The 27,085-nt window shown below is 40.8% G+C and overlaps 1 protein-coding gene across 1 annotated transcript; it reads left to right on the forward strand.

Annotated features, from left to right (window-relative positions):
• The first annotated feature begins 3,172 nt into the window (after nucleotides 1–3,172).
• Nucleotides 3,173–23,200, forward strand: LOC124123845 (succinate dehydrogenase [ubiquinone] iron-sulfur subunit, mitochondrial-like). The gene is made up of 9 exons (XM_046487030.2): nucleotides 3,173–3,328; nucleotides 5,812–5,889; nucleotides 7,552–7,610; nucleotides 10,218–10,361; nucleotides 12,412–12,490; nucleotides 13,492–13,614; nucleotides 14,546–14,655; nucleotides 18,103–18,217; nucleotides 22,132–23,200. Exons 1-9 carry the CDS (start codon nucleotides 3,263–3,265, stop codon nucleotides 22,210–22,212), a joined length of 855 nt encoding a protein of 284 aa, XP_046342986.2. The 5' UTR covers nucleotides 3,173–3,262; the 3' UTR covers nucleotides 22,213–23,200.
• Nucleotides 23,201–27,085: the final 3,885 nt, after the last annotated feature.

The following is a 27,085-nucleotide window of genomic DNA, read 5'->3' on the forward strand; positions in this document are numbered from 1 at the left end:
TCATATAGGATTTGTAATAAAAGGTTTATATGAGGTAGGTGTAGAGCCAAGCATTTTTCACTTCCTGTGACAGGGGTTGTGACGTCACTATGGGGGCCTTTAGCATAGACTGGTTCCCGGATCCTCCGCTTGGTGACGCTGCTCTTGCTCCGCTTTCCACACTCTCCTACTCAGGCAGCCAGCAAGCCATGCAAGTACCTCATTCGTGACCCAACTCGTGTTATTCCGAGACAAGCCGAATAGCGACTCGTGCCCCTCTCATGGCCATTTTTGCGACCGGGTTCCGTCTTAGCGCAGACGGGCATACCTAAAACAATTGTCAACTCGTTGCGTAATGGTTCACATTTATTTCCCCATATATTATATATATTTCAAATGCAATTTAAAGCACATCGAGACATGTGGAATTATACAGTATGATTGAACACATTTAAAGGGGCACTGATCTAACGCAATTCCCCGGACTGGTTGTTGCCTTTGTTATTGTTTTTTTTCCCGTGAGTACCCGGATGATACGCAACGCAACTGAGCGTGACCAGAGACTGGGCTACCGTCTGCAAGGACAGCTAAATAAACCCGGAGGCTGGTGGCAATATTTGTTTTACGCATTTTTGCATAAACACTGATTGGTTAACCGTGGTCTGTAAAGATTTCGACAAAGGGCGCATGTTAATTAATTTCTTCAGCCTAAACAAACAGACAAAAAGAAAGGCGGAGTTCATCGGATGTCGTCATTTGGAAATACCCCAGATGGTTATAGTTTAATACTAAAAAAGTATTCATGCAGTGAAAGCATTTTCGGATTTCGGATTGCGTCGATAATACGATTATTACTCTCTTGTTGTCATCCACGTTTTCTCTTATAACCCTACACTTGTGTATTTGTCGTCACTCACTTGATGCTCAGTTAATGAATTTATTACAGGTACAATTAGTGGTAGCACCACTTAGATTACCTGACAAAGGTTCCCATTTGGCATTTATTGTGTCTAGGGTAATTATTCAATCTACATCAAGGTTTGAAGTGAGGTGAAATGTGTGTCATGTAATATGCACGTGGCAGACCAGCAAGAGGTGAATGATCAGTAGATTTGCTTCTTTTTGTAAATCAACGGATCGTTCCTAGTCATCAAAGGATTAACAGGAAATACGTTGATTGATTAATCACCGTTATCTTGCACAGTGGATATGTCAAAAGTGAGTGTTTACATGTCTAGGTTTACTAAAACAAAGGGAATACACTCATATCATGGCGTGAAGTGCCGATGTAAAAACAACATACTTTGTTCAAAGGGTTAACTGATAATACGTTGATTGATTGATCATTGTTATCTATCACTCAATAGAATTTTTAGGAACCGTGGACGTTATGAAAATAGTTGTCACGTGGGCTTTCTCAGCCGACCCTTGAGACTTGACACCTATATGAAACACCTGAAACAATCCAAGTGATCAGTTGAGAAACGAACACGGGTTATAATATCCCGAAACGATATATATCTTTTAAAATATTTGATTGTTACAGAGATACGTGACATCGAATACGTTTCTTTGTATAGCTTCAGACAAGTGGGATATTGTTCCTTTGTGTGGATATTCACGGATACATTCCTCGAACAAGGAAGCTGCCCAAAAATTATACACATAAATTTGGTAGGTTGTAATTATGGTATTTGCATTTTGTTTTCCTTCATTTGCTGTAGCATTGAACCGATTCGTCCTTGTTTCTCTACGTATTGGTTGGGAAATTCTTCAATGCGCGATAGACGTTGTTTTCACAGGTCTTTTCCTTTGTAAGCGTGTATATATTACCGTCAATTTGTAAAATGTGATTCTCTCAGGCAATTTATAAAATGTGTAAATATTTCAGTCATTTTGACTAAAAAATCGGTCCAGATTGATTAAGACGATCAAAAGGGCCTACAAACATCACAACAGATTATTATGTAGGATTAGAAGCCAAACAACATAGAAATGTACTTTTCAATTTAACATTTTCAGTCTCTTGGTGATGACATTAAACATCAAAATGTTTGGAATTCGTTATCATAATAATACAGATGGAAATGTTTTTCAGTCACTTTGTAAAATAACTGAATATTTAGGCGTTTAATAAATTTGAAAATGTTACATATTTTGACAGTAAAGAAATATACACACTAAAAAAAAAAAGGCAATGCTCAGGTGAAATATTTACTTTGTGTTGCAAGTCAAAATAGTGGAAACGAAAATCGCAAAATTACCAAGCAAGTGACTTATCAAAACTTCGTCACCATTACCGATGCTACCCACAGAGATACCTACATTTCCTTATTATCTCGAAAACTGTATTTCATTTTGTCGATCAATGTGACCATACGCCCTTATTACTACCCATACAAGTGACTAATGCGCTTACGAATGGCGCAACAGTGGTCGCGAACTAGTCTAGATTTCTGCTATTCATCCGGGTACTCACTGGAGGAAACAATAACAAAGGCAACAACCAGTCCCGGGGAATTGCGTTAGATCAGTGCCCCTTGAACTGTGTCTTGGGTATATTTTTAGATGCAAGACATATGTAAAATAAAAAATATTTCTGAGGGATTCTTTGACGAAGAACTTGAAATCATACGCGCATTCTGATTGGTTTGTCGTATTTTCGCACATAACATTCATCGATAGGGGGACGAGTGTTCTTGCAGGTTACGGAAAGGGGCGAGTGGTGACGAATGCATAGTACCTCTGCCACAGGCCAGCGCCATGTGACGATTCGTCACATCTTTCACAGTTCATTCAACCGTTTCATGTTTGACAAATCTACAAATTTTCAAAAACAAATGTCAAAGAATGGTTACGCTTCATTAAGAAAGTATTCTAATACGTGAAAATCTACTTGTTTTTGCGTAGTTATCCTTTGTTTACATTGGTTGTACGGCTCCACGTACTGTCATCGAAGCCCTACGGAGAGCTAGCGATACGGTCACTTCGATGTATAAATATATGGTGTCATGCAACTCACTGGCGCAGCATATCTATATAATTGTGCAAAACAATATGTAAAGCGCCCCCAAAGATTTGCGTTAGTCCGTTCTATACTGATTCCTGAAAAAGCGCGTTTGTTTACAAACAAGAGAAAAGTCTGGTCACGTGATATGCAAATGAGCCTGTGGCAGTGTTGTTAAGTGTAACGAAGGTGTCACGCGCTGGGAAGGAGCTTGCCGGAGTAAATAGAAAGGGAGATAACTCACGTTATGAAAGAGGGCTGAGCTCGCACACTGACATGGCTGGCAGAAACCTATTCACGAGAATTTCGCCTCTTCGGAAGGCCCTTCCCCAGCTGCTTCAGGTACTGATATGGGTATCATACGAATGTCTTATCGTTTTAAAGAAGTCTTTATTCTGGCAGACGTAGCAAATATTTCACTAAGGCTTCTCGAACATTGTATGTTGTCACTTTGGTCAGATCGGGAAATGACCTTGGCCTTGTACCTAATTTGTTGTAACTTATGTAAAAATTTCTTTTGGGAATTCAGGTAAATATATGGTTAATTGTTGTCAGTATTTGAGCATGTATCAACGAGTTGGCAGTTTTCGCGAATATTAGACTAATATTGCCATATGAATAACCATCAACAAATTATTTCAAACTTTTCTTTTCATATTTACTTTGAATGACATAAATCTACTCATAAATCTAGATCTATTAGCAAACAAGCATTATTTTTTTTAAAATCCTATTTTGGACCATGTCACAATATTTCCCCCAATTTGGAATCTAAGATAAATCCCTGGCTCATCATGCGTTCAGAAATTCATGCATTAAAGTTTAAACGAAATAATGTACAAAAACGGCATGCGTAAACACAATGAAGCTTTTTCAGCATGCGTACAAAGAAGCTAATTTCCGAAAAACTATTACGAGCTAATTTACTTTCTGAGTCAAAGCCTATATATATTTAGAACAGTTATATATACATCCAAAACATTCTTTCTTTCTTTTTTTTAATCTTAAGATGTTCACTAATTATGGGAAAAACCCAATAGAGTGATGAATAGACAAGGGAGAAAATACTGGTTACCCAATGAAAAATATAAGAACCCAATGAAAATAGAAACCCAAGAGTAGCTATTCTTGGCCAAGGACGTCCTCCATCCAGGCTTTGTTTTGGTAAGTCCAAAGTGCCCACACGTTTAGGGCCTTCTTGGTCAAGAGTTTCTTGATTGTGAATGTGAACTTCGTAAGTTCCCTTCATTTTATAATTACAGGGCATGATTCACCTGAAGTTAAATGTATTTTGTTTGTGTGGGTTTGTTAAGTTTGATTCAACATATCACCATCGCTATTGGGCCTATTGTGTCATGTCATGTCAATAATTAAACTTTGATTGAATCTATTATAATGTTTTCGTTTTTAATTTAGCTCATGTGACATATTATATTTATTCATTTTCATGTTTACTCAAGTCTTACTTTTCATAAGTAGATCTAGGCTATTACTTTCTGCTTTTCAATATATTTCAAAGTCCATTTTCATTCCTAATAAAGTATATGCCTCGAAAAATATAATGGGGTAATTTCGTCCATCTTTGTAAGCTTTTTTGTCCCGTTACATTTGACTTGAACAATAAGGAATTCGAGCATAAATATGTTCTAAAAGTTAAAATCTGTAATATTTGAATGTTTCAGATACGATTTCACCCAGTTTATACAGTAATGCGCACCTTTTCCTGTATATAGCAACCTGTCAAACTCTCCTTTCTTCACCCTTGATGTCATTTCATCCGACCAATTGTATTGCTTGTAACATAACATTAGTCTGTCTTACAGACCCTGATACAAATATATATGAAATACAGCCCATGCAAGTATATAATGTTTGGCAAGTCTAGCAGTAAAATGAAGAGAGTTACTGGGCTCCTTTTTATTATATTTTTATTAAGATAAACTGTTTTTTTATGTAAGATGTGTTCATTTCAGAGACTAGATGTTAGTCTAACATAGCATCTAAAAATAAGTTTTTATGTGCAAACATGTGTAAGGGAACTACTACATCTATTAATAGACATCAACTCAACTCGATAGCGGATATTTTTGTCAGTTCTGTTGTCGACAGTTTTGTGAAAAAAAAGGTATTTCCATGACTCGACAAATTTCCCCCACACCGCGAAACTTCCCCTGTTTTTTCTCAGAATTTCTCATCAGCTTACAGAATTAATACCCACATATATTTTACTTAAAATGAATCTGAGTGTCAGTACTGAATGCAAGTGACAATTCATGTGACAATTCACAATTTCCATGCAATCAGTCCAAACCACCACACCTTATTCATATGATTCCCATCAAAAGAGACCACCTCCGTGGTCTAGTGGTAGAGCGTCCGTCCGGAGAGCGGAAGGTCAGGGGTTCGATCCCCGCCCGCGTCATACCAAAAGACGTTAAAAGATGGTACTTGTTGTTACCCTGTCTGGCGCTCGGCATTAAGGAGCTAAAACAAGGACTGGTCGGCTCGGAGTCAGTATACTGTGTCTGAGTAGGGTATTCATGTTAAACTGCGGCATGGTATCTCAGTGAGCTAGCACTATAAATCGGCATCAGTCTGGACTTGTACAAGCAGCCACACAAACACACACACACGTACATGCACATCGCTATATAAGTGCAATAATCTTGGACGCGACGTTAAACCCCATTTCACCTCACCTCACCCATCACAAGATAAACAATATGTTAAAAATTGATGACACAGCTGTCTGATTATGTCAGTTTAATGGAAGCATCGGTGTCTAGTCCATGACTGATTATTCCCCCTTGTTTTGATTGTTTCAGACAAGGCTGGCCCAGACTGCTGCAGCTGCGGCCCCACAACTCAGCCCCAAGATAAAGAAGTTTCAAATCTACAGATGGGTAAGGATCACATGGCGTATTGACTCCAGAGAAATCATGTTCACTTTATTGACGAGTATTTCACCGCTCCTTACCCATTCTCATCCTTCAAATTGTTGTATCACTGAATAAAGGTGATTTTTGTGTACATATGGTATTCTGGGTTAAGATGATGATTCAATCTTTGTATGAAAAAGACTTTAGATGCTTAAAAACTACCAGTTGTCAGCAATAGAAACAAACATGTTTAGTCCACTAGACCTTATAATGGTAACATAAAGCAAAACCCTTAAAAACAAGACCACCTCCACGGTCTAGTGGTAGAGCGTCTGCCCGGAGAGCGGAAGGTCTGGGGTTCGATCATACCATCGTGTCATACCAAAAGACGTTAAAAGATGGTACTTGTTGTTACCCTGTCTGGCACTCGGCATTAAGGGGCTAAAACAAGGACTGGTCGGCTCGGAGTCAGTATACTGTGTCTGAGTGGATATTCATCGGCATCAGTCCGGACTAGTACAAGCAGCCACACAAACACACACACGTACATGCACGTCGCTATATAAGTGCAATAATCTTGGATGTGACATTTGTCAAGGACTATAGGACTAGTGCTAATTTCTAGCGCTGGTTGTCAGAAATAGGAAAATATACAAGAAATGAGATCTATGCCATTCAGCAGTTATTTTGAACCCTAGTAATGGCCTTTACTCAGCTAATTTCGGCAGATAAACAATCAGTAAACATGTCCTATGATCAATCGATGCACCACTAGTACATATCATTCTTCAGTTGGGGGTGTTGAAGCTTTCAAGTGACCTTCATTGAAGGTCAGGGCCATTGGAATGGTCCTTTGTAAAGTATTTCTGCTTCTTCAAGTACTAACCCAACTCCATGTATAGGATGAACATGTTTATAGGACAGAGCTCCAGATAAGCTTTTGGTGTTGTGGGTATTTTACCCATGCATTTTAAAATCATTGGGTATCAGTATTTCTATCTGGGTATTCAAATTTCTGTTACCCACTAGTTTTTACACATGTGGGTATTTAAGTTAAATATTTAAAAAACACTATTCAGCTAGTCCCTGCAAACTGGTGTCGTGTGGGTTCGAGAGCTTTATAGGACTCAAAAATACCACGATACTTCCACAAGAAAGTGTGATGGCAAATGATCATGATGTCACTGTCATCGTGGAGTTTGGCAAGGTTGACGGAGTGCCCGTTTATAATTTCAAAATAAGTTGCTGATTTGCTAATCGAATACACAGGGTTACTTCACAATACTTTGATGATACGCACAAGTTTTATTTTTGTAGCTTATCTGTAATGTTCGTTGCGTATTTGATATGCTTGGATTTTATTTTACTGCATATTTCTGCATTTCTGATGCGTATTGTATCTGGAGCTCTGGTACAGTAAGCATCACCATTTCATTACTGTACAGGACCCTCTGATTTGATTTATATTAAAGTTTTGAAAGTCAAGGTAAAACCAAGCTGCCATAACAGGATAGTAATAATTTCACAGAATTTGAATATCCACACCCAACATCCCCTCAACACCCAACAAATTTGTTCAAAATGTAATGGTATCTGAAGATTCACTGCAAGTTACTAAGACATGATCGGTCAGTGAAGTTGATCTTAAGTTAATTAGACAAGTCACACACTAATTTTGTGTTGCAGGACCCTGACAAGACTGGTGACAAACCCCGTGTTCAGACCTATGAAGTGGACTTGAATCAGTAAGTACAACATCTCAGTGTACTAGTTTCTACAGTCCACGAAGAGGAGCGCGGATGGCCCTCTCGTCTAAGGTGCCGCAATAGACTCTTTTAATTTCAATATTTTATGTGTATTACTCATTTTTTCACAGAAATACTTTGTTTTCCAACAATTTTACTTCCACCTAAAAATATATTACCCACTGCAAAATTGTTTTTCTAATACATGATCAAAATACATTTCCTCCTTGTTCTAACCACGAAACTACCCGCTAAATAAATATCGTGCATATTACACGCATCATTCTGATTCAGACACATTTAGTGTAACAAGACGGATGTTCCGATTGAACATTTTAGTCAGGCATCGGTTAACTCCCTTTATCGGCTTGTCGACCAGTCACTTGTACGCGAGACGGTTCGCGCAGTTTCGAAGAAAGTAAACATGTTTCAACGCGATGGAAAATGGGTGTGCATTGGTGTGCGTGAAATAATTTATATATTTTGTAACTCTACGATGAATAAGCTTTTAGAAAATACTACGAGTTAGTTTCTGAAAAATATGTACATAGGAGAAAATCGCTGTCAAAAACAGAACATTTTGCTCGATTTTTACACATTTTTCTCCCAATTTGACCGTTTATTATTTTTCTTATGACATTTTTTTCATGTCATTCGATAACTAGTAGGATAATCAATTATTGTACTTAATTTTGTTTTATTAATTTCACAAATAACGCTTGTAGAGACATTTTTGTGCAACATGCAGAAATCCATGGTCCACTGACAGACCGTCACGCATACTGATAGGCTGTGCAGAGTTGGTTCCCTTGGGCACGCCAGAAACCTATGATTCGAATCCCGGTTCGCCCCGATTATTTTTCTAGGTTTGTCAGCACCATACCCATGCTCGTGGGTTTCAAGAAAAGTGGAAAACGTCTGAGACCTGCATCACTTCGGGCTTTCCTCCCACATTAAGCTGACATGCCGTGATATAACTGGAAAACTGTTAAAAGCAGCGTTAAACCCAACTCACTTACCCATTTCAGACTGTTTAAAAAACCCTTTAAGAACTGGTTAATTTTATACTTTCAAATTTTTAAAATCTTCTCAAAGAAAGCAATGTGGTCAAGAACTGAACATTTATGATTTTGGAAAATTGTTTCAAATATATTATAGAGATCACAGTGATCCAGCTTGGGCTTTGTGGTGGTCGTAATCATTATGAGACATTTCCACTGACTTCTAGGCATCATCATGTTGTGCTACATTGATGTTTGTTACTGTTCATATATACTACCGTATTTGACGTAATAAGCGCCCGGGGTGCATTCAAAATTAGAAATATGGGGCTCTTATTAGAATATTATTTTGATGAAAAAAACAGAGTTGAGAGATAAATTTCGTGGTTTATGCTGACAGATGAAATGTTTAAATGCGACAGATTATATTTATTTTTCCAGAATTTAATTGCCCATAATTAAGAATGCATATAACACACGAGTGCGTACTATACACGAATAAATAAGTCTTGTGTACATTGATCAATCGGAAGGAGTGCTAAATGGGATTGTTCACAAGCCAATATATTAGCAAATATCACCGTGGGCGCTTATTAGAGCAGGACGCTTATTACGTTGAATACGGTATATCAATATGAGGTTTATGTTGTCATAACAGACAACACAGGATAATTAAGACACTCATGTCAGACACTTTACTTGATGGCTTAAAATTTCACTTCATATACATTCAGCTCATTTTGAATATACCCAGTGAGCTGCATTGTTGTATTTTTGTCATTTCTCTTCAGTGAACTGCCATTTGAAATGTAGGAGATACCGAGTTTGAGTTTGCTCATAGTGTATGGAAATGTCAAGATAGTTTGACCTATTTGTTTTACTCTGTTGTAACTAAGGCTGGATCAAGGTATATATTCACAAACAGGGTAAAGTTGAAAGTATTCTAACATGTTCTCTGGAATCTCAATCTCATTAAAATCATATCTTAGTTCTCGCTACCGCTAAACAAAGATCTGAGGACATCCCATTTGGGGTCACGTCAGAACAACCTTTCATCCGACCAATCAGAGCGTCGCTTACCAGATCATGAAAGTGACAGTCGGAATGTGATTTCTAATCATGCAGCTTTGAAAACTTTCACACAGTGTATTCCGAACAATAGTTACGGGCTGAACAACTGAATCTATACAATCTAGACCATTTATTAGCCATTCAAGAATGTTCTTTTGTTCAGGTTTCAAAATTTTAAGCGAGAATTTGTCAAAATATGTTTCGAAGCATAGTCGCCAATTTGCAATTAGTGCCGTAAATCACGAGAAAGCTGCCTTCTGATTGGCTAATGTTGACTTCTTGTCAGTAATTCCATTGGTCGGTCAGAGGTCGAGAAAGGTCGGTCTGACGTGAGCCGTAATGGGATGTCCTCAGATCTTTGTTTAGCAGCAGCGAGGACTAAGATCTGATTTCAAAGAGATTGCTGGAATCTGGAATTTGAGGATGTGCAGGTCCTCAGTTGTCTTTACAATTTTTCATTTCATGAAATTAGCATGAAAACAATGTTTGAAATGTATTCTTTTTCTTTGTAATCATAGTTGTTGTCTGTTTTCAGATGTGGTCCAATGGTTCTTGATGCTTTAATTAAGATAAAGAATGAGATGGATCCAACCTTGACATTCAGAAGATCCTGCAGAGAAGGTATCTGTGGGTCATGTGCTATGAACATTGAAGGCACAAACACCCTTGCATGCATAATGTAAGTGCTTCTGCTTAACATGTTCTTGTAGTGGGATGGGCGGTCGGGTAGCCTAGTGGTTAAAGCGTTCGCTCGTCACGCCTAAGACCCGGGTTCGATTCCCGACATGGGTACAATGTGTGAAGTCCATTTCTGGTGTCCCCTGCCGTGATAATGCTGGAATATTGCAAAAAGCAGCTTAAAACCATACTCACTCACTCACTCTTGTAGTGGGGTATTTTTGGTATTGTTGGCAGTCCAATGTAAGTGGGTACCGATGTGTTATGGTTTTGTCTGAATTTGCCTGAACAGGTCTATTCTTTCGGGTATTTCTCCTTTGTAGCCTTTAGAAATGTTTATAACACATTGACAGTCATGTCACGGGTCAAGGCCACCCCCAATGTCATAAAAGTTTAAACAATAACTAAAGATGGATAACTCAAGAAGCATTTACTGAATAAGGAAGAGAATTTATTGATGTCAACTTCTTTATTATGAGGACCACAACGTTTTGGAGTATATGCTTACTCCTTCATCATTTACTGAATGTAATGAAAATTGGTAGATGTCATCCATTAGGTTCGGGCTGTGATGCAAAGAGGTTGTGAGTGAATTCCATTTAAGGTCAGAGGGAAGGTTATCAGTTTGGTATGTTTTCACTGAAATGCTGTTTTCTGCAGATTTATTTCAAGTAATAATGTGGAATTTCACATTTGAAACTCTTTCTGCTTTGTCAGGGATATCATATCATGAATATCTCCTCGTGACCCAGGGAAATCTTTTGGCACAATGAATATCACGTTAACATGTTAAGAGTCAAGGTCCTAAAAATATTTTACTGCCTAAATCAAGTAGGTTTTTCTGTAGGTCAAAGGGACTTGGTACATGTCATATGAAATGGTCTGCCCCCTATATGCTGGATAGCCCTTGGGAAAGTTCTTGACATAACTGAAGGTCAAATTCCCTCTCAAGGTCATTTGTTATGTTGGCAAAACTGAAGATGTTTTCTCTGTAATACTAATGGGATTAATTTGGCACATATCATCCTCCAGGTGGGGCTTTGGGTATGTGTGTCACCAGATGTGGTAAATTCAAAATATTTTTTTATCTTAATGCTTCTAGGACGTGTCTCAGCAGAGCTCTTCAAATTGGATAATTTTAGACCTTCAGCTTTGGATATAATTCTAAATTTTATCTGCAATGGGTGATGTGTTCTCTTCATATTACTTTCACTAAGTTGTGTAGTTTCATGTGGGTTATTTTGGTGTAAAAAGACATTGTCTTTTTTTCCCGCCATGTGCTCGTTGATTCCCACCATTTTGAATTTGTGTTACAATTTTTTGTCTGCAAGGGTAGTCAAATTGTTTACAATTCTCAGCTAGATATGTATAACATATTCATTTTTTTTAAAAATACTAGTAATTTTGGCATTACATAGAATTTAGTGTATCAATATTTGTATACACTTTCTACTCGTAAAAATATCTGCCCAAAGAATATTGTTTAATTCCATGGCAATCTTCCTACTCCGTCTCATCAACAATGCTCTATTTTGCGTAACTAATGCTTACGTTGTTTGGCATGCACACAGACATACAAAGGATGACAGGCTTGTCAAGGCCAACTACCCTTAAGGTACAAGATACCAGTTTTGCGTTCATAGAAACGACCAAAATCAGAGCAAAGCTCTTTGTTTCTTTGATCTTTTGTATCAACCTAGGAAGTAGTACAGGTGTCAGCTTAATGTGGGAAGAAAGCCCGAAGTGATGCAGGTCTCAGACGTTTACCACTTCGGTGAAACCCACGAGCATGGGTATGGTGCTGACAAACATAATCGGGGCGAACCGGGATTCGAACCCACAATCATAGGTTTCTGCACCACAAATCGCGGCGCCTTAGACGACTGGGCCACCCGTGGCCCCTGTAGGAAGTGTTTGCTGACTTATTAGCATGATTATCAATCTGATATGCAGATAATCCAATGACGTCATGTAGTAGGATGTTTACTTTGCTCAAGACTATTCTGTTCATGCTTGTCAACATGGTTATTTTTGGACTTTCTATTTTCCAGTAAGACCGACACAAACCTGAGTAAAACCTGCAAGATATATCCCCTGCCACACATGTATGTTATCAAGGATCTCGTCCCTGTAAGTTTATCATCCTGCTACTATTCATAACAATTTGAATTGTTTGTATAACAGATATGTATGTCATCATCTCTGGTCAGGTTTGATGTGACTACTATATACTGGCCCTCAATATGCTATATACTGGCCCTCAATATGCTATATACTGGCTCTCAATATGCTATATACTGGCCCTCAATATGCTATATACTGGCCCTCAATATGCTATATACTGGCCCTCAATATGCTATATACTGGCCCTCAACATGCTATATACTGGCCCTCAGTATGCTGGCGTTTATGTTGTATCTTTGTTTGTGTTTATGTTTACTTCTTAGAATATTATTCTGACGGTTAACGAAACAGTTTCAAAGCATAATTATTGTCAGATAATATAGATACTGCATTTAACGTAATAAGCGCCCCCCTCTAATAAGCGCCCATGGCTATATTTGCTGATATATTGGTTAGTGAACAAGCCCTATTAGCATCCCTTCCGATTGATCAATGTACACAAGACTTATTTATTCGGTATAATATGCACACGTGTGTTATATGCGTCCTTATTTATGGGCAATTAAATACTGGAAAAATATATCTGTCGAATATAAACATTTCAGGCTGTCAGCATAAACCACGAAATTTATCTTTCAACTATGTTTTTTTTCACCAAAACAATATTCTAATAAGAGCCCCCTATTTCTAATTTTGAGAGAGCCCTGGGCACTTATTACGTCGAATACGGTAGGTGAAGTAGGGGCTGAATCATCATTTACTGCCCTGCTGAAGGGACAGCCACCAGCAACACGATCCATCTGCTAAAAAAAATCACTTGTAAAATGCATTGTTCTGGTTACATTTGGGTTTACGCCAGGTTATACATGTACCTGGAATACTGTTCAAAGCGGCGCTAAAACCCAACCCAGGGTGTTTATAAGTGGAAGACTATATGTGACTGCTTGTAACTTTTATTTGATTGTGTCAATGTTCCTGAAGGTTGATAAGCTTATTTATGTATGTAGGACATGAGCAACTTCTATGCCCAGTATCGCTCCATTGAACCGTACCTTCAGAAGAAGAATGAGACAGAGGCAGATGTGGGAAAGGAGCAGCATCTTCAGAGTGTGGCTGACCGGGCTAAGCTGGTGAGTTGCTTGTGGCTGAAGTAGGGTTTTCCATGCAGCAACAAGTAAACCTTGTGTTGCAGGAGCAATGGAACTTTTAGTAAGTGTTCTTACTCTTAATGGGGTGTTGGGGTAGCCTAGTGGTTAAAGCGTTCGCTCATCATGCTGAAGACCTGGGTTCGATTCCCAACATGGGCACAATGTGTGAAGCCCATTTCTGGTGTCCCCCGCCGTGATATTGCTGGAATATTGCTAAAAGCGGCGTGATACCATACTCACTCACTCACTCACTCACATTTACCTGGCTTCCTGACTGGTATGTATAGGATAAAACATGCCTCTGAGGTTTTGGTTAAAAATGTAAAACTGTGAGCGAGGGAAATGCCCAAGGGCTGAAGGCTCTAAACATCTACATACAGTGTAAAACCTAGGATTTACAATTGAAATGTATTCATCAGGTCCTGGGCATTCCACTGGAACGTCCCAGTCATTGTTGATATTGCCTGCCTTGCTAGTTAACTAATGTTTTTAAAGAACCTTCTGTTACTGTAGTGTGACATCATCAGAGGTTTATGATTGTAGTTAGTTAAACTTTAATTATACCCCCGACCTTTTAGGTCCGTCTGTCCGTCCGAAAACTTTGTCCGTGCAGTTTCTCTTAAACTATTCAGTGGATTCATCTCAAACTTAGTACATATAATCTGTGTCATATGGAGGGGTGCAGTCAAAAGAAAAAAATTGTTTTTATTAATTTTCCATTTTTTTATGAATTTTTCAAACCCTAACCCTATCCATTATTTAATTTGAAACTACTGACACACTAGGCGGGTTGGGGGTATTAGTGAGCCATGCTCACTTTTGCCCTTGTTTAGTTTTATAATTCCTCCTATTCGCCGATAGCACTTTTACTTGCGTATGTTGTTGGTCATGAAGATGGTGGCATGTGTTCCAGGATGGACTGTATGAGTGTATACTGTGTGCGTGCTGCTCCACCGCCTGCCCCAGCTACTGGTGGAACTCTGACAAGTACCTGGGACCTGCTGTCCTCATGCAGGCTTACAGGTATGTCATACACCAATCTCAGGACACCAGGGCAAGATGGCAACTACGTGCAACGCTCAAATAGAGCTCAAACCATCCCATATCAATATAAAGAAATTGGTAGTTGTTGATCATATGCAAATGCATCTTGCTCGATCTTAAACATTGTTCAGTTCAGAAATATTAATATATATTTATACATAGTTTTGGGGGAATTGAGTAACATAATTATTTTTTGGTATAAAACGTAAAACCTTAAATTTTTAAACCTTTAACATTTCTGACATTAGGCCTTCATGAATATTAGGATTGAGATTGATATTAGGTATAGTTATGCAGCAGAGTGAGTAAAGTGGTGAGTATTGAGTTGGAGTATCAAACATCATGAACATATGACCTCAGGATAGAAACAAACCAAATAATATAACTTACAGCAGTGTTGGTATCACCGAACAACTGACTATTACCGAACAAACTTTATGTTTTTTATCTTATCCTGCATTACTACCTTAATGCCTCCACTGCCGTTTTTTTTTTACTTAGAAAACGGAGCTGTGAGAGGTCCTGGTTACAGAAGTTGTTGTTGTACCGACTTGTGGGACGGTCAGGTAGCCTAGTGGTTAAAGCATGCCTCAGATCTCCCACCCTGAGTCGTCCCAGTCAAAGACATACCTGTAGGTGGGAGATTGGGCAGGTTTTGTACCAATTTGTCAATTCTTCAAGATCCATTTGTCACCAACATCCTTCGTCAGGGGTACCGGTTCTCTCCGTAAACTTCTTACCCTATATAGGACTGACCCCCCCCCCCCCTGTCAGGCTCAGCTCTTGCTCGAGATCATTTATCTTCTGGTGCTCAAGCAGGCGGTCGGGGACTTCAGAATTTTGGATAATACACAATCTCGCTATCTTCAACAAGCATTACCTGGAACATCCTCCCTACTTTCGTCTTACTACAGATAAGAATCAATGCCAGTGATTCCCTGATCAGTCTCGACCTCAGGGACGTTTATCTTCATGTGTCCATCCACCCCAGTTGCAGGAAGTTCCTCAGGTTCTTTTTCCAGGGTATCCACTACCAGTGGGCATTTCAATGGCCCCATTGTTATTTCCCTGGATTACCCAGCCAATTACTGCATACCTACACCTGAGGAACATCGACGACCGCTTACTGAATCATCAGGACATGGAAACCCTTTACTTCACAGGGATTTCACGCGTCATCTAACTGCACAACTTGGATGGATCATCAATAAGCCTTAGTGGGGACCCACTCCATCCTTCAAGCTCCAGTTCATAGGCGGCCTGTTTCGCACGGACACGGATCTCCTCCTGGTACCAGATGACAGGTGGCACAAAATACAGCACCATCTGCTTCCTACCCTTCACCAAGCTCACACTCTGTGTCAGTGGCAGGTATTAATGGGCCTTCTTGTGCCAGCTCAGGATCTCACAGCTAGAGGCCTACTATAACGTCCACCAGAGCAGTTTCTGGCCCTGTTTATTCGTCGACAGAACCCACAGACCTCCACAGCACTCCCGACTCAACTCCGCCCATATCTCTGTTGGTGGACAGTGAGATCGAATGTCTGAGACGGTGTCTCCATGGAGGCGCTCCGATGGCACATAATCAATCTAGAATTAGAAGCATTCATCTTGGCCGTGTCTCAATGGCAGTACGGCTCCAGCGCCAAGTACTTGCCATATCCACAGACAACATCACAGTCATCTGGTGTCTGTGTAACCAAGGGACTCCTCAATCATCATCCCGACCGTCTCAGACCTTCCTGTTCTTCCAGTTACTACACATAAGTCTACTGTTCCTTTTTTCCGTGACTGGATTTCAGAAAGACGGTCTTCCTACTCGCCACAGCAGCCTGTGTCAGTGAGCTACACGCCCCAGGACGTCACATGGGTCCGCTTTGAGCAGGGAGCACACGGAGCCGTGCATCTGGGGCTGTGCTGGGCCTTCATTGCAAAGAAACAGCTCCCAGGCCAGATTATATAGATTATGGGCGCGGAAGATGAACTAGAGCTCCGTCTATGTCCGGTTAGAGTGCTTCGTTGCTACATCCGACGATCCAAGGAACGCCGTAGACAACAGCGACGCCTCTTCGTACCGGTATCTGCGACCTCGCGAGCGGAAGTCAGCCGCAACACGATCGCCCTCTGGCTACGAGCCGTCATCCTCCAGGCCTACGAGGACGCGGGATTGGACCCCCCACGCACCAACAATCAGCATGAGATCCCGGCGGTCGCCTCCACCATGGTGCTTCACAGCAACTGCTCTCTACACGCCATCATGGAGGGATGTTTCTGGCGATCCAATGCTGTCATCGCCATTCACTACCTGCGAGACGTCGCATTGGAGGACCTGCAAGGCACGCACAGCCTTGGTCCGTTAGTAGTGGCCCAGCAGGTCACCACTACTACACGTCATTGACCTCGCCTCCAAGTCCAGAGCCGGCCTTTCGACCTCCCCTGGCGTGAGCCCTGGAATAGAAGGTTCATGCCTCATTTGCATACGGCTCGGTGCTCCAGTCTCGACCTAACCGAGCGTTATTGTCAGGCTGCACAGTACCAGGACACAACGCATACCTGACTCTTCCCTTCCATGTAATGGTCATCCAGGCCGACCATGGGCTGAGGGAAACGGAGTTTCCCATACATGGAATGGTCACCTGATGCTGACCACACAGCCGAGGACGGGCTGAGGGAATTTGAGGTTCCCATACATGGAGTGGTCTACCGAAGCCGACCACACAGCCAAGGATTGGCTAGGGAACAGAGTCTGGAAATAGAAGATGAAAGTCCACATCTGAAGGTATGCCCGCCTCCGGTTCCGTCCGATAAAGATGCATTAAGGAGTAATGCAGGATAAGTAAAAAATCTAATCAAATCCTAGATATTTTTTATATTTGTATACTTATCCTGCATTACTGCGTCTAAAGAGACCAACCCATCACAGATCTACCTCCCCATGATGCCTTCCGATGTTTCGGACTCCAGAGTAATGTGAGGATCCGTGACGTCACTTCCTTTGGTCACATCGGAGCTGCGTTATTGGCTGGCCTCTCAGCTAGTTGGAGCAACTTCTTCAAGCATAGACCTTCACACAGCTCTTTTCTCTGTCAAGAACAAGCAGTAATATGCATTAAGAAGTAATGCAGGATAAGTATACAAGTATAAAAAATATCTAGGATTTTACTAGAACAGTGTTGTGGTCCTTGCTTTTCTTAAATATTGTCTTGCCCCTAAAATCCATAGTCCAATTCAGTCTGTATTAATGTCAAGATCACTCATGGTTTAGGTCAAAACTTATTTGAATTATATTCCTATCAAATTGCTTTCGTTAAAAGCATTGGTGAAAAGTGTTTGCATTAGCAAAAGGACATGTCCGATATGGCTTTATTATTATTATTGTTAATCTTTGAGATGGAGTCAGTATGATTAGTTAACTTTGTTGTGCAGGTGGATGATTGATTCTCGTGATGACTTCACTGATGAAAGGCTGGCCCAGATGGAGGACAAGTTCTCTGTTTACAGATGCCACACTATTATGAACTGCACCAAAACTTGCCCAAAGGTATAGTCCTCCACCAAAGCTCCACCTGAACGCCTTCATGTATATTCGTCCGGAATTTTAACAGGCTACCTGCACCTGTCATGTATTTTTATTTCATGACCTGTTTGTCTAGTGTCAGGCGCCATCATCTTCACCTCAGAAACAATTGGATCAAAACTGAAAGTTTACATACTTGTTCCTATCACTGATGATTCCACAATTTGTTCAAGAGGGACCTGCCGTGATATTGCTACAATATTGCTAAAAGTGTCGTAAAACCATACTCACTCACTCAATTGTTCAGGAGGGTTGCAACCGATTTTCAATATAGCCACCTTAACACCTAATTGGAAACCCTCGTTGTTGCTATTACTCAGATATTTTACTTTTAAAAATGTCCTGAAATTTGGTGTGTGTATGTGTGTGGTTGGTTAGTTGTGGGGCTAAACATATGTTTGTTCTATTTTTCCTGATATTTGAGGGGCGGTCGGGTAGCGTAGTGGTTAAAGCGTTCGCTCGTCACGCCGAAGACCCGGATTCGATTCCCGACATGGGTACAATGTGTGAAGTCCATTTCTGGTGACCTCCGCCATGATATTGCTGGAATATTGCTAAAAGCGGCGTAAAATCAGACTCACTCACTCACATGATATTTGAAAGTTTGATGTTGATTTGACCATGCTCCTTAATTCTCTCAAAATACATTTCTGCACACTGTATACATCCTCTCTTTATAAACCACTAGACCAATAAAGTTTAAACTTCACAAGTTTGTTCTCCGCAATAATGTCACCGGAATTTGTTCAAGAGGTTTCATAAAAAAAAATTAAATAAGGCGGCTATGGCAACCTATCGAAAAGTCGATTTTTGGTCATGTTGGTTCTGAATGTAATGAAATTTAGTAAATGTTAGTTAGTAGTGGGACTCCACAATTATGTTCAATATTTTTGCAATTATTAATTTTGACCTTATGACTTGTATTCTCTCAAAATGCGTGCCCTCAATGGGGGTTGAAGTATTGTTAAATTATTGTTCCCCATAGAGGGTATTGTAAGATCATGTCATTCAAAATAGTTTAATATGGCTCTGGTTTCATCGTAAAATGTTATTTTATTTTAATTTTTGACTTAAATCAAGATTTCATGGAATAGGATGGAACATGCTTCTCTGCGTGTATGATGCACACTGCTCGTTACTGATAGATACTGGCACTGGAGCCTATGACAAATATTACGTCACAAGTGCATGGTTTTCAATATCACATGTCATTTGTATTGGACACCATTCATCCAACTGCTGCATGTACCTTGAGACGTAACGTAACAGGAGATATTTCTGTAGCATAATTGACACTCTCCAGAATGAATGCTGATGGGAGAAGGTGGAGATTTAGCATCTGTGATGTAACCTTAGAAAAATGGATTACCACAGATACAACACATGCTGCAGAGTGCATTTTTTTATATATATAGTTACAGCCAAATGTTAAATGAAGGTGTCATTTGTTTCTGTAAGTCACAGGAAGCATGTGAATAGGAACTTCTATTTTTTGCTCATCTCATTCTAATGTAAAGGTTTGCCTCATTTTCAACATATCCTCTAAAACCTGAAGGTTCACAAAGCTGAAGTTCTGTGAACATGTACACTTCAACTTTTGATAGGGACATATCTGTTAATTTCTAAACTTATCCTATGCATATCTTCTTTCTTCTTCCCCGTTGGGGCCCTTGGACCCGGGGAGGATGAACAAGAATGTCCTCAGCATCCTATTGCTGGTCGTAAAAGGCGACCGATTTGGGCAAGCCTATTTGCCGTGGGCTCAATCTCATTAAAATCAGATCTTAGTTCTCGCTGTCGCTAAACAAAGATCTGAGGACATCCCATTACGGGTCATGTCAGAATTCGAATGGTCGGTCCATGATAACCTTTGTGGAAGTGACCATTTTCCAACAATACTTACAACTATTAATCTGTCTAACAAACCACCCTCAACAAGGTGGAACTTTACAAAGGCAAATTGGTCTTTATTCCATTCACTATGTTCTGAAAAACTAAAACCTGACAGTTTCAGGAATGTTCCTGATCCTATACAACTTTTTTTTGATACATTAAATGATATTGGAGATAAAAGCATTCCTAAGTCCACTGCAAACCCTTATATACGTAAACCATGGTTTGATAATAGTTATGAACAAGCTAGAAAAAATAGGTAGAAAGCTGAGCAATATTTCCGCCGACATCCCACTGTCCACATCTTGAATAACGTTAAAATCACGGGCGCCAAAGCGAGATGTGCCTTTAAACAGAATAAATGTCAATCCTGGAAGAACTTTGTCTCAAAAATCAATTCAGGCACACCCATATCCAAGGTGTGGAACATGATTAAAAACATTAAGGGCAGAGGATCCAAATCTGGAGTTCACCATCTGAAAGATGGTAATACACATTTAACCACTAAATCTGAAATTGCCAACAAACTTGGTGACACTTTGGCAAACCATTCCTCATCATCAAAGTATAATTAGTATGGTACCTGGAGAGCAATAACCTCCTGAGTGACATCCAGTGTGGTTTCCCCCTTAAAAAGTACCATTGACCATTTGGTGCGTTTAGAATCATTTATTAAAAATTCCATTGTCAACAAACAACATATTGTATCAATCTTTTTCGATCTAGAGAAGGCATATAATACAAAGTGGAAACATTATTTTAAAAGATTTGCATGAATTTGGATGAGGGTCAGATAACTTCAGTTCATATCTCAATTTTTAAACAAGACAATTTCAAGTACGAGTCGGCTCTACCCTGTCTGATCATTTCGATCAAGATCAGGGTGTCCATCAAGGCAGCATACTATCAGTCACACTTTTCAGCATAAAAATTATTAGTCTCTATAAAGTATTAAACAATAGCGTTGATGGTTCACTTTTTTGTGGGCGATTTCAACATTTCTTGTCATGGTAAGAATGGCCCTGGCTACAGCACTTCGCGTCAGTGATACATGCCCTGGATGTCACCAGGATCCAGTTCGAATGATCCAGAAGGGGAAGAGTGTTCCTAGGCCTTTGTTGGGATTTTCTAGCAAAGAATCAACTTCCCGCCAAGCCTGATCGGTTGTTTACTATTTCCCCGCCCATCGATTTTGGGATTGGATGACGAGGAAGATCTCTCTCCCTCTCTCCCTCTCTCCTGTTCAAGGGCATCATATTTATTTATTTGACTGCATCTCGTCAATGCAGAAAATCACAGAAGAGACTCTTCCACTTCCGCCTCGGAGATTTCCCTGACTGTGCTCTATTTGGCTTCGCTCCAACATCCTTCGAGTGTATAGATACTTTTGCTTGGCTGCCTCCAACCGCAACATCCAACCCACTCGAGACCCAGGCGGTTACTTCCACCATGGCCTTCCACACTGTTTGCACCCTCTCGGCCATCATGGAAGGTGCTTCTGGAAGTCAGACAGTTTTTGCCTCTCCCTACCTTCGTGACATCTCACAAGTTCGGCCCTTTGAACTTGTCACAGCCCAACAAGCACAGATAAAATATTATGTACAAATGATTCTCACTATGTTTTATTACCTATATACTTAATAAATCTTAAATGTTAACCTTGCGTTTCCCAGACTGAGTCCCTCTTCGAGGGTGGATAGAGACTGTAGAGACTAATAGTCTTCAACAATGAAGTCGCAACTGGGCATGGCCGTTCCTCAAAACAGAACATGTCCCGAACCGCATGTATCATTGTAAAATTATCTTGAATGTTTACCTTGCAGTTGAATATGGTTATGAAATATTCATGATACTATATTATGTCAAAACCAGTTATTTCTTTGCATAGTATTGTTTACCCGTTGATTATGATAATTAATGTAATGTTGTTAATATTCCAGAAAAATTCAGGCCAGCAACAGAGCATTGTTTTTCTATGTTTCCAGGGTTTGAATCCAGGTCAGGCAATTGGAGAGATGAAGAAAATGCTCCTGTCCTACAAGAAGACTACTGCAGCTCACGCATGATGAGAGGAACACGAGAGAAGCAGATGTCACCAGCACAACTTAGCAGTGTTCTTGTTGCCAGGGAATCTTCAAGCAACCATCCTAGTACTTTCATGCCCTTCCTTCAATACCATTGTAGCTATGGCGGTGTAGCAACAGGGCAGTGGAGTTGTAGCTATGGGGGTGTAGCAACAGGGCAGTGGAGCTGAATGTTGAAATCAGGCATACTTTGCAGGTTGATTTCAGTGGTATTGCGGTGTTTTTTGGCAATGATGTTATTTTAAGGTATTTACAACACTAGTGTGAACATATTTATTTGCATTTATTTTGTGTATATGCTAGAACGTTTGAGGCCAGTGATATTCTGCTGCCTCCTTGTAATGGTGATTATGGTCTGTATGTTTCGGTTGTTGAATTATTCCTGTGTTTCACATTGTCATCGCAGATCAGACTGACATTTGCCCTCCCAGTTAGCCTTGTACAGTTATGGGGGCGGTCGGGTTACCTAGTTGTTGAAGCGTTCGCTCGTCATGCCGAAGACCCGGGTTCGAATCCCGACATGGGTACAATGTGTGAAGCCCATTTCTGGTGCCCCCAGCCATGATATTGCTGGAATATTGCTAAAAACGGTGTAAAACCAAACTCACACACTCACACTGTACAGTTATGTTGACTTCCACTAAATCCTTTAGACATGTTCATGTGTGCAGCTCCATCTGACAGAGGCACAAGGCCACAGATAAGGTTAACTGTTAAGTTTAACATCAAGTAAATGTTGTTTTAAGATTGTAAATAAAACTGACATATTACGATCATCTATGAAAGAATTTTATCAATGGTAGACTTTTATTCATCTGAAATACGTAAATGTCACAAAATGTCTGGAGGAACTGGCACAGGTGTTGACATTGGAATGGAACTGGTTTGTCATTGGCACTCTTTGTTCAGGAGAGGGCATGGGTGGCCCAGTCGTCTAAGGCGCCGTGATTCGCTGTGCAGAGTTGCGTCCCTTGGGCACGCCAGAAACCTATGATTGTGGGTTCGAATCCCGGTTCGCCCAAATTATGTTTCTAGGTTTGTCAGCACAATACCCGTGCTCATGGGTTTCACCGAAGTGGTAAACATCTGAGACCTGCATCACCTCGTGCTTTCCTCCCACTTCGCGATGTAACTGGAATACAAATGTACTGTTTAAAGCGGCGTAAGACCCAACTCACTCACTCACTCTTTGTTTTGCCCAGGTGTGTAAGGGAGGTTGTGAATGCAGGGGTGCACTCACTACTTGGAGCAGTGGCATTCTTGCAGTTACAGCTAATACTGCTTTATATTGTATTCACGATCCTTGTGTACACATTAGCCAGCCACCAAATGCAGTGGATTTGTTTCTATTATGTGTCGAAACGTTACCAGACGTTCTTGTGTGTTTTACATGGTGGTCTGGTATGATTGAACAGTGTTTCATTAACTGTTGGACTGTTTGGATCATGAACAATGAATTTTACACACAACACTTGTTTTTGATTATTGTGTAACTGTATATATGTATTTGTGGTGAATTAAACTCTGCAAATGCTTAACTTTTGGTTTGGTTATTAGTAGTCTGTTCTACTTACTCTATTGGACAGTGGCAGTGAAGGTGTGTCATCCATCGTTCCATCACAGATAGTTGAGGTGAAATGGGGTTTAACGTCGCATCCAAGATTATTGCACTTATATAGCGACGTGCATGTACATGTGTGTGTTTGTGTGGCTGCTTGTACTAGTCTGGACTGATTCCGATTTATAGTGCTAGCTCACTGAGATACCATGCCGCAGTTTAACATGAATACCCCACTCAAACATAGTATACTGACTCCGAGCCGACCAGTCCTTGTTTAGGCCTTAATGCCGAGCGCCAGACAGGGTAACAACAAGTACCATCTTTTAACGTCTTTTGGTATGACGCTGTCGGGGATTGAACCCCGGACCTTCCGCTCTCCGGGCGGACGCCCTACCACTAGACCACGGAGGCGGTCTCCATCACAGATTAACTTTGAATGGATGATCCCAGCAGTGTCTCTTCTCAAAGTTGCTTACAGATCCAATCGAAAACATGGCAGTCGTATTGAAAGTTCACATTTCTTACTGTGACAAGTTTACATGTATCATTATGAAAACCGATAGACTAAATAGCATGTTTTGGGCATATTTTTATTTTTCACCTTGTATGGCATATCATTATAAAATATATACTGAACAACAAAAGTTCCTGTGACATTGAATAAGATTTAATCCAAAGTTATGTTTTTTACCAAATCTGAAACAATTTCGGTTTGCAACAGATAAAAGACTCCTGTAAGTGTTCAAATGGTTAATTTGCCATACTGACTTCAGAAATGCGTGATTTCATAAAAAAAAAAACATGAACATGCCAAAATGTCAATTTACAAACCAATTGGGTATGTGTCCTCCTCTGGTTGCAATGCAAGCAACACATCTTCGTCTCATGGAATGGACCAGGCGTCGCACAAAGTCCTGTGGGATATCTCTCCATATCTGCTGGAGCATGTTTCGAAGTTCCTGGAGTGTCTGTGGAACACGTTGTTGACCGCGAAGGCACCGATCCATCTCATCCCACGTGTGCTCGATTGGTGAGAGATCAGGGGAGCGAGCCGGCCAGGGGATGACATTCCTGTTGTTTTGTTGAAGAGAATCCTGAATAAGTCGGCGCTGTCATGTTGAAAGGTAATGCCTGGGCCATGACGACGCAAAAACGGTAGAACAGCAGGGCCGGTGATCTTGTCGCGGTAGCGCTGTCCATAGAGATTTCCCTCTACACTATCAAACGGGTCCTCTGTCTTGCTGTAATCCCACCCCATACCATAACGCTGACGCCCCCGAACTGATCTTCTTCCATGACACAATCATTGACGTAACGTTCACCTCGACGTCGGTACACTCGAATCCGTCCATCGCTGTGGCTGAGGTGAAAACGAGACTCGTCAGTGAATAGAACTTGTCCCCACTGCATGGCCGTCCAGCGTAGATGCTGTCTGCACCACTGTAGACGTGCTTGACGGTGGTTTCCTGTCAAAATGGTACGTCTGGCGGGTCATCTGGCGACAATCCCTGCACATCTGAGGCGACGACAAACGGTTTGTGAAGATATTCGTCGAAGGCCAGGGATGCTTCTTGCAGTCACTGTTGCTGGCTGGAATCGATTTCGTAGGTGTGTTGTTCGAATCCAGTTGTCTTGTCGATTGTTGGTTATGCGTGGCCTGCCACTCCGCGGATGGTCTCTGACTGGCCCAGAGTACTACTGCCTTCACCTGAGTAAGTAGACATTCAAATAGTTGTAATGCAAGCTGCTACAGAATCACTTCCCGGTTAAAGGTTGGATCAAATGGTAAAACCCGTTGCTATTCTTCATGTTTGCTGTCAGATGTTTGCCTTGTCGTGTGGTGTACAATGGATTGGTCTGGGGGATGTTCCAAATAACTTCTTTCGGTACGCCGAATTGGGTATTTTTTACAAACACATGCAGACACGCACATACATGTAGGCCTAGGCCTGGGCACAATGGCAGCCCTACCAAGTTTAAATCAAGTCCCGGAACACGCACAGGAAGAGGAGGTTGTTTTCAATGTGGCCAATTGATTGGTTATGACGCTCTCTCTCAGCAATCCGACTGTGCTAAATATATTACTTCATTGCAGTGACGACATTTCTCATTGCCTTATCTTAAACTTATTTGCAGCTCCTTGGTGGAACTGCAATCACATGTGCGCTGACTTGTTGTATGGTACAAGAAAGTCCGCTAAAGCACTGTCTCTTGACAAAAATATATTGTTGAAGTGTTGTGAGTTCAATAGAAGGTTTCTCCTTTCAGAGGTAAAGATCACACACACACACACACACACACACACACACACACACACACACACCTTTCTAAGAATATTAAAGGGCAAGTAAACTGAAACAAATAACTGCGATCTTGTCAGTATCGATTTCCGAAGTTGCTGTTAGTCAGTTTCCAAGAGAAAATCTCACATTGTTCGTAGAAATTATTTAAATGTCCAAGTGAAAGTGCTGAAATCATTCTTGTGGCCGGCCCGAATGTTTTGCTCATGCTCGAAACTTTCGAAGTGGAGAAATATCGAACTGCATTCGAAGTGAATTCTAACTGCACTCTGATTGCATTCTAAATATTCTTACGGTATTCCAACAGCATTCGATCGCATTCGAGGGAGAATCCGAAACGCCAGGCCACTTCAAAATCCCGCCAGAATGTCCCGAATGCGCCTCGAATGAGCCGGAATGCATCTCGATTGCTGCCGGTATCTATTCCGATGTTAAAAGAATTCATCTGGAATGCATTCCGGCGGCATTCTTGATACACCCGGGAGATTCGTGTTACATTCGAAGTACATTCTAAGTATTCGAGCTGCATTCTGTTTGAATTCTTGGACGTTCGAACCATATTCGGCGGCCATTCCGAGCGCGTTCTGAATCCATTCGAGGTGAATTCGTACAGCATTCGAGGCACCTTCCAACCGGACTTCGGGCAGCAATGGAACCGCACTTGTATGGCATTCGAAGTGCATTCTAAATATTCTGACTGCATTCTAACAGCATGCTAAATATTCATACTGTGGAACTACATTCGAACTGCATTCGAGAGCTACACCCGGAATGTGCAAGAATCATTCGAGGCGGGTTCGAAGATCATTCTAAGTATTCGAACGGCATTCTTACAAAGCTTGTTCAATTTGAAATTCCCTCCCGAATGTGGCACGAATTTTGAAAATACTTCATTCCGGCTGGTTCTGCTTGATTCCGAATAAGTGTGTCGGGGGCATTACCTACAAGGCTCGTACCTATCTCAAAGGCCGCCATGCGTCGAAACGGCGCAAGC

The sequence above is a fragment of the Haliotis rufescens genome, unplaced genomic scaffold (genome assembly GCF_023055435.1).
Source record: "Haliotis rufescens isolate VD_foot unplaced genomic scaffold, xgHalRufe1.0.p SCAF_3, whole genome shotgun sequence".
In the NCBI taxonomy this organism is placed as follows: Eukaryota; Metazoa; Mollusca; class Gastropoda; order Lepetellida; family Haliotidae; genus Haliotis; species Haliotis rufescens.

Coding starts and splice junctions, on each gene's coding strand:
- LOC124123845 (XM_046487030.2), top strand. CDS start 3,263: ATGGCTGGCAGAAACCTATTCACGAGAATTTCGCCTCTTCGGAAGGCC. Junction 3,329..5,811: donor CCCTTCCCCAGCTGCTTCAG/GTACTGATATGG, acceptor TGATTGTTTCAG/ACAAGGCTGGCCCAGACTGC. Junction 10,362..12,411: donor AACACCCTTGCATGCATAAT/GTAAGTGCTTCT, acceptor TCTATTTTCCAG/TAAGACCGACACAAACCTGA.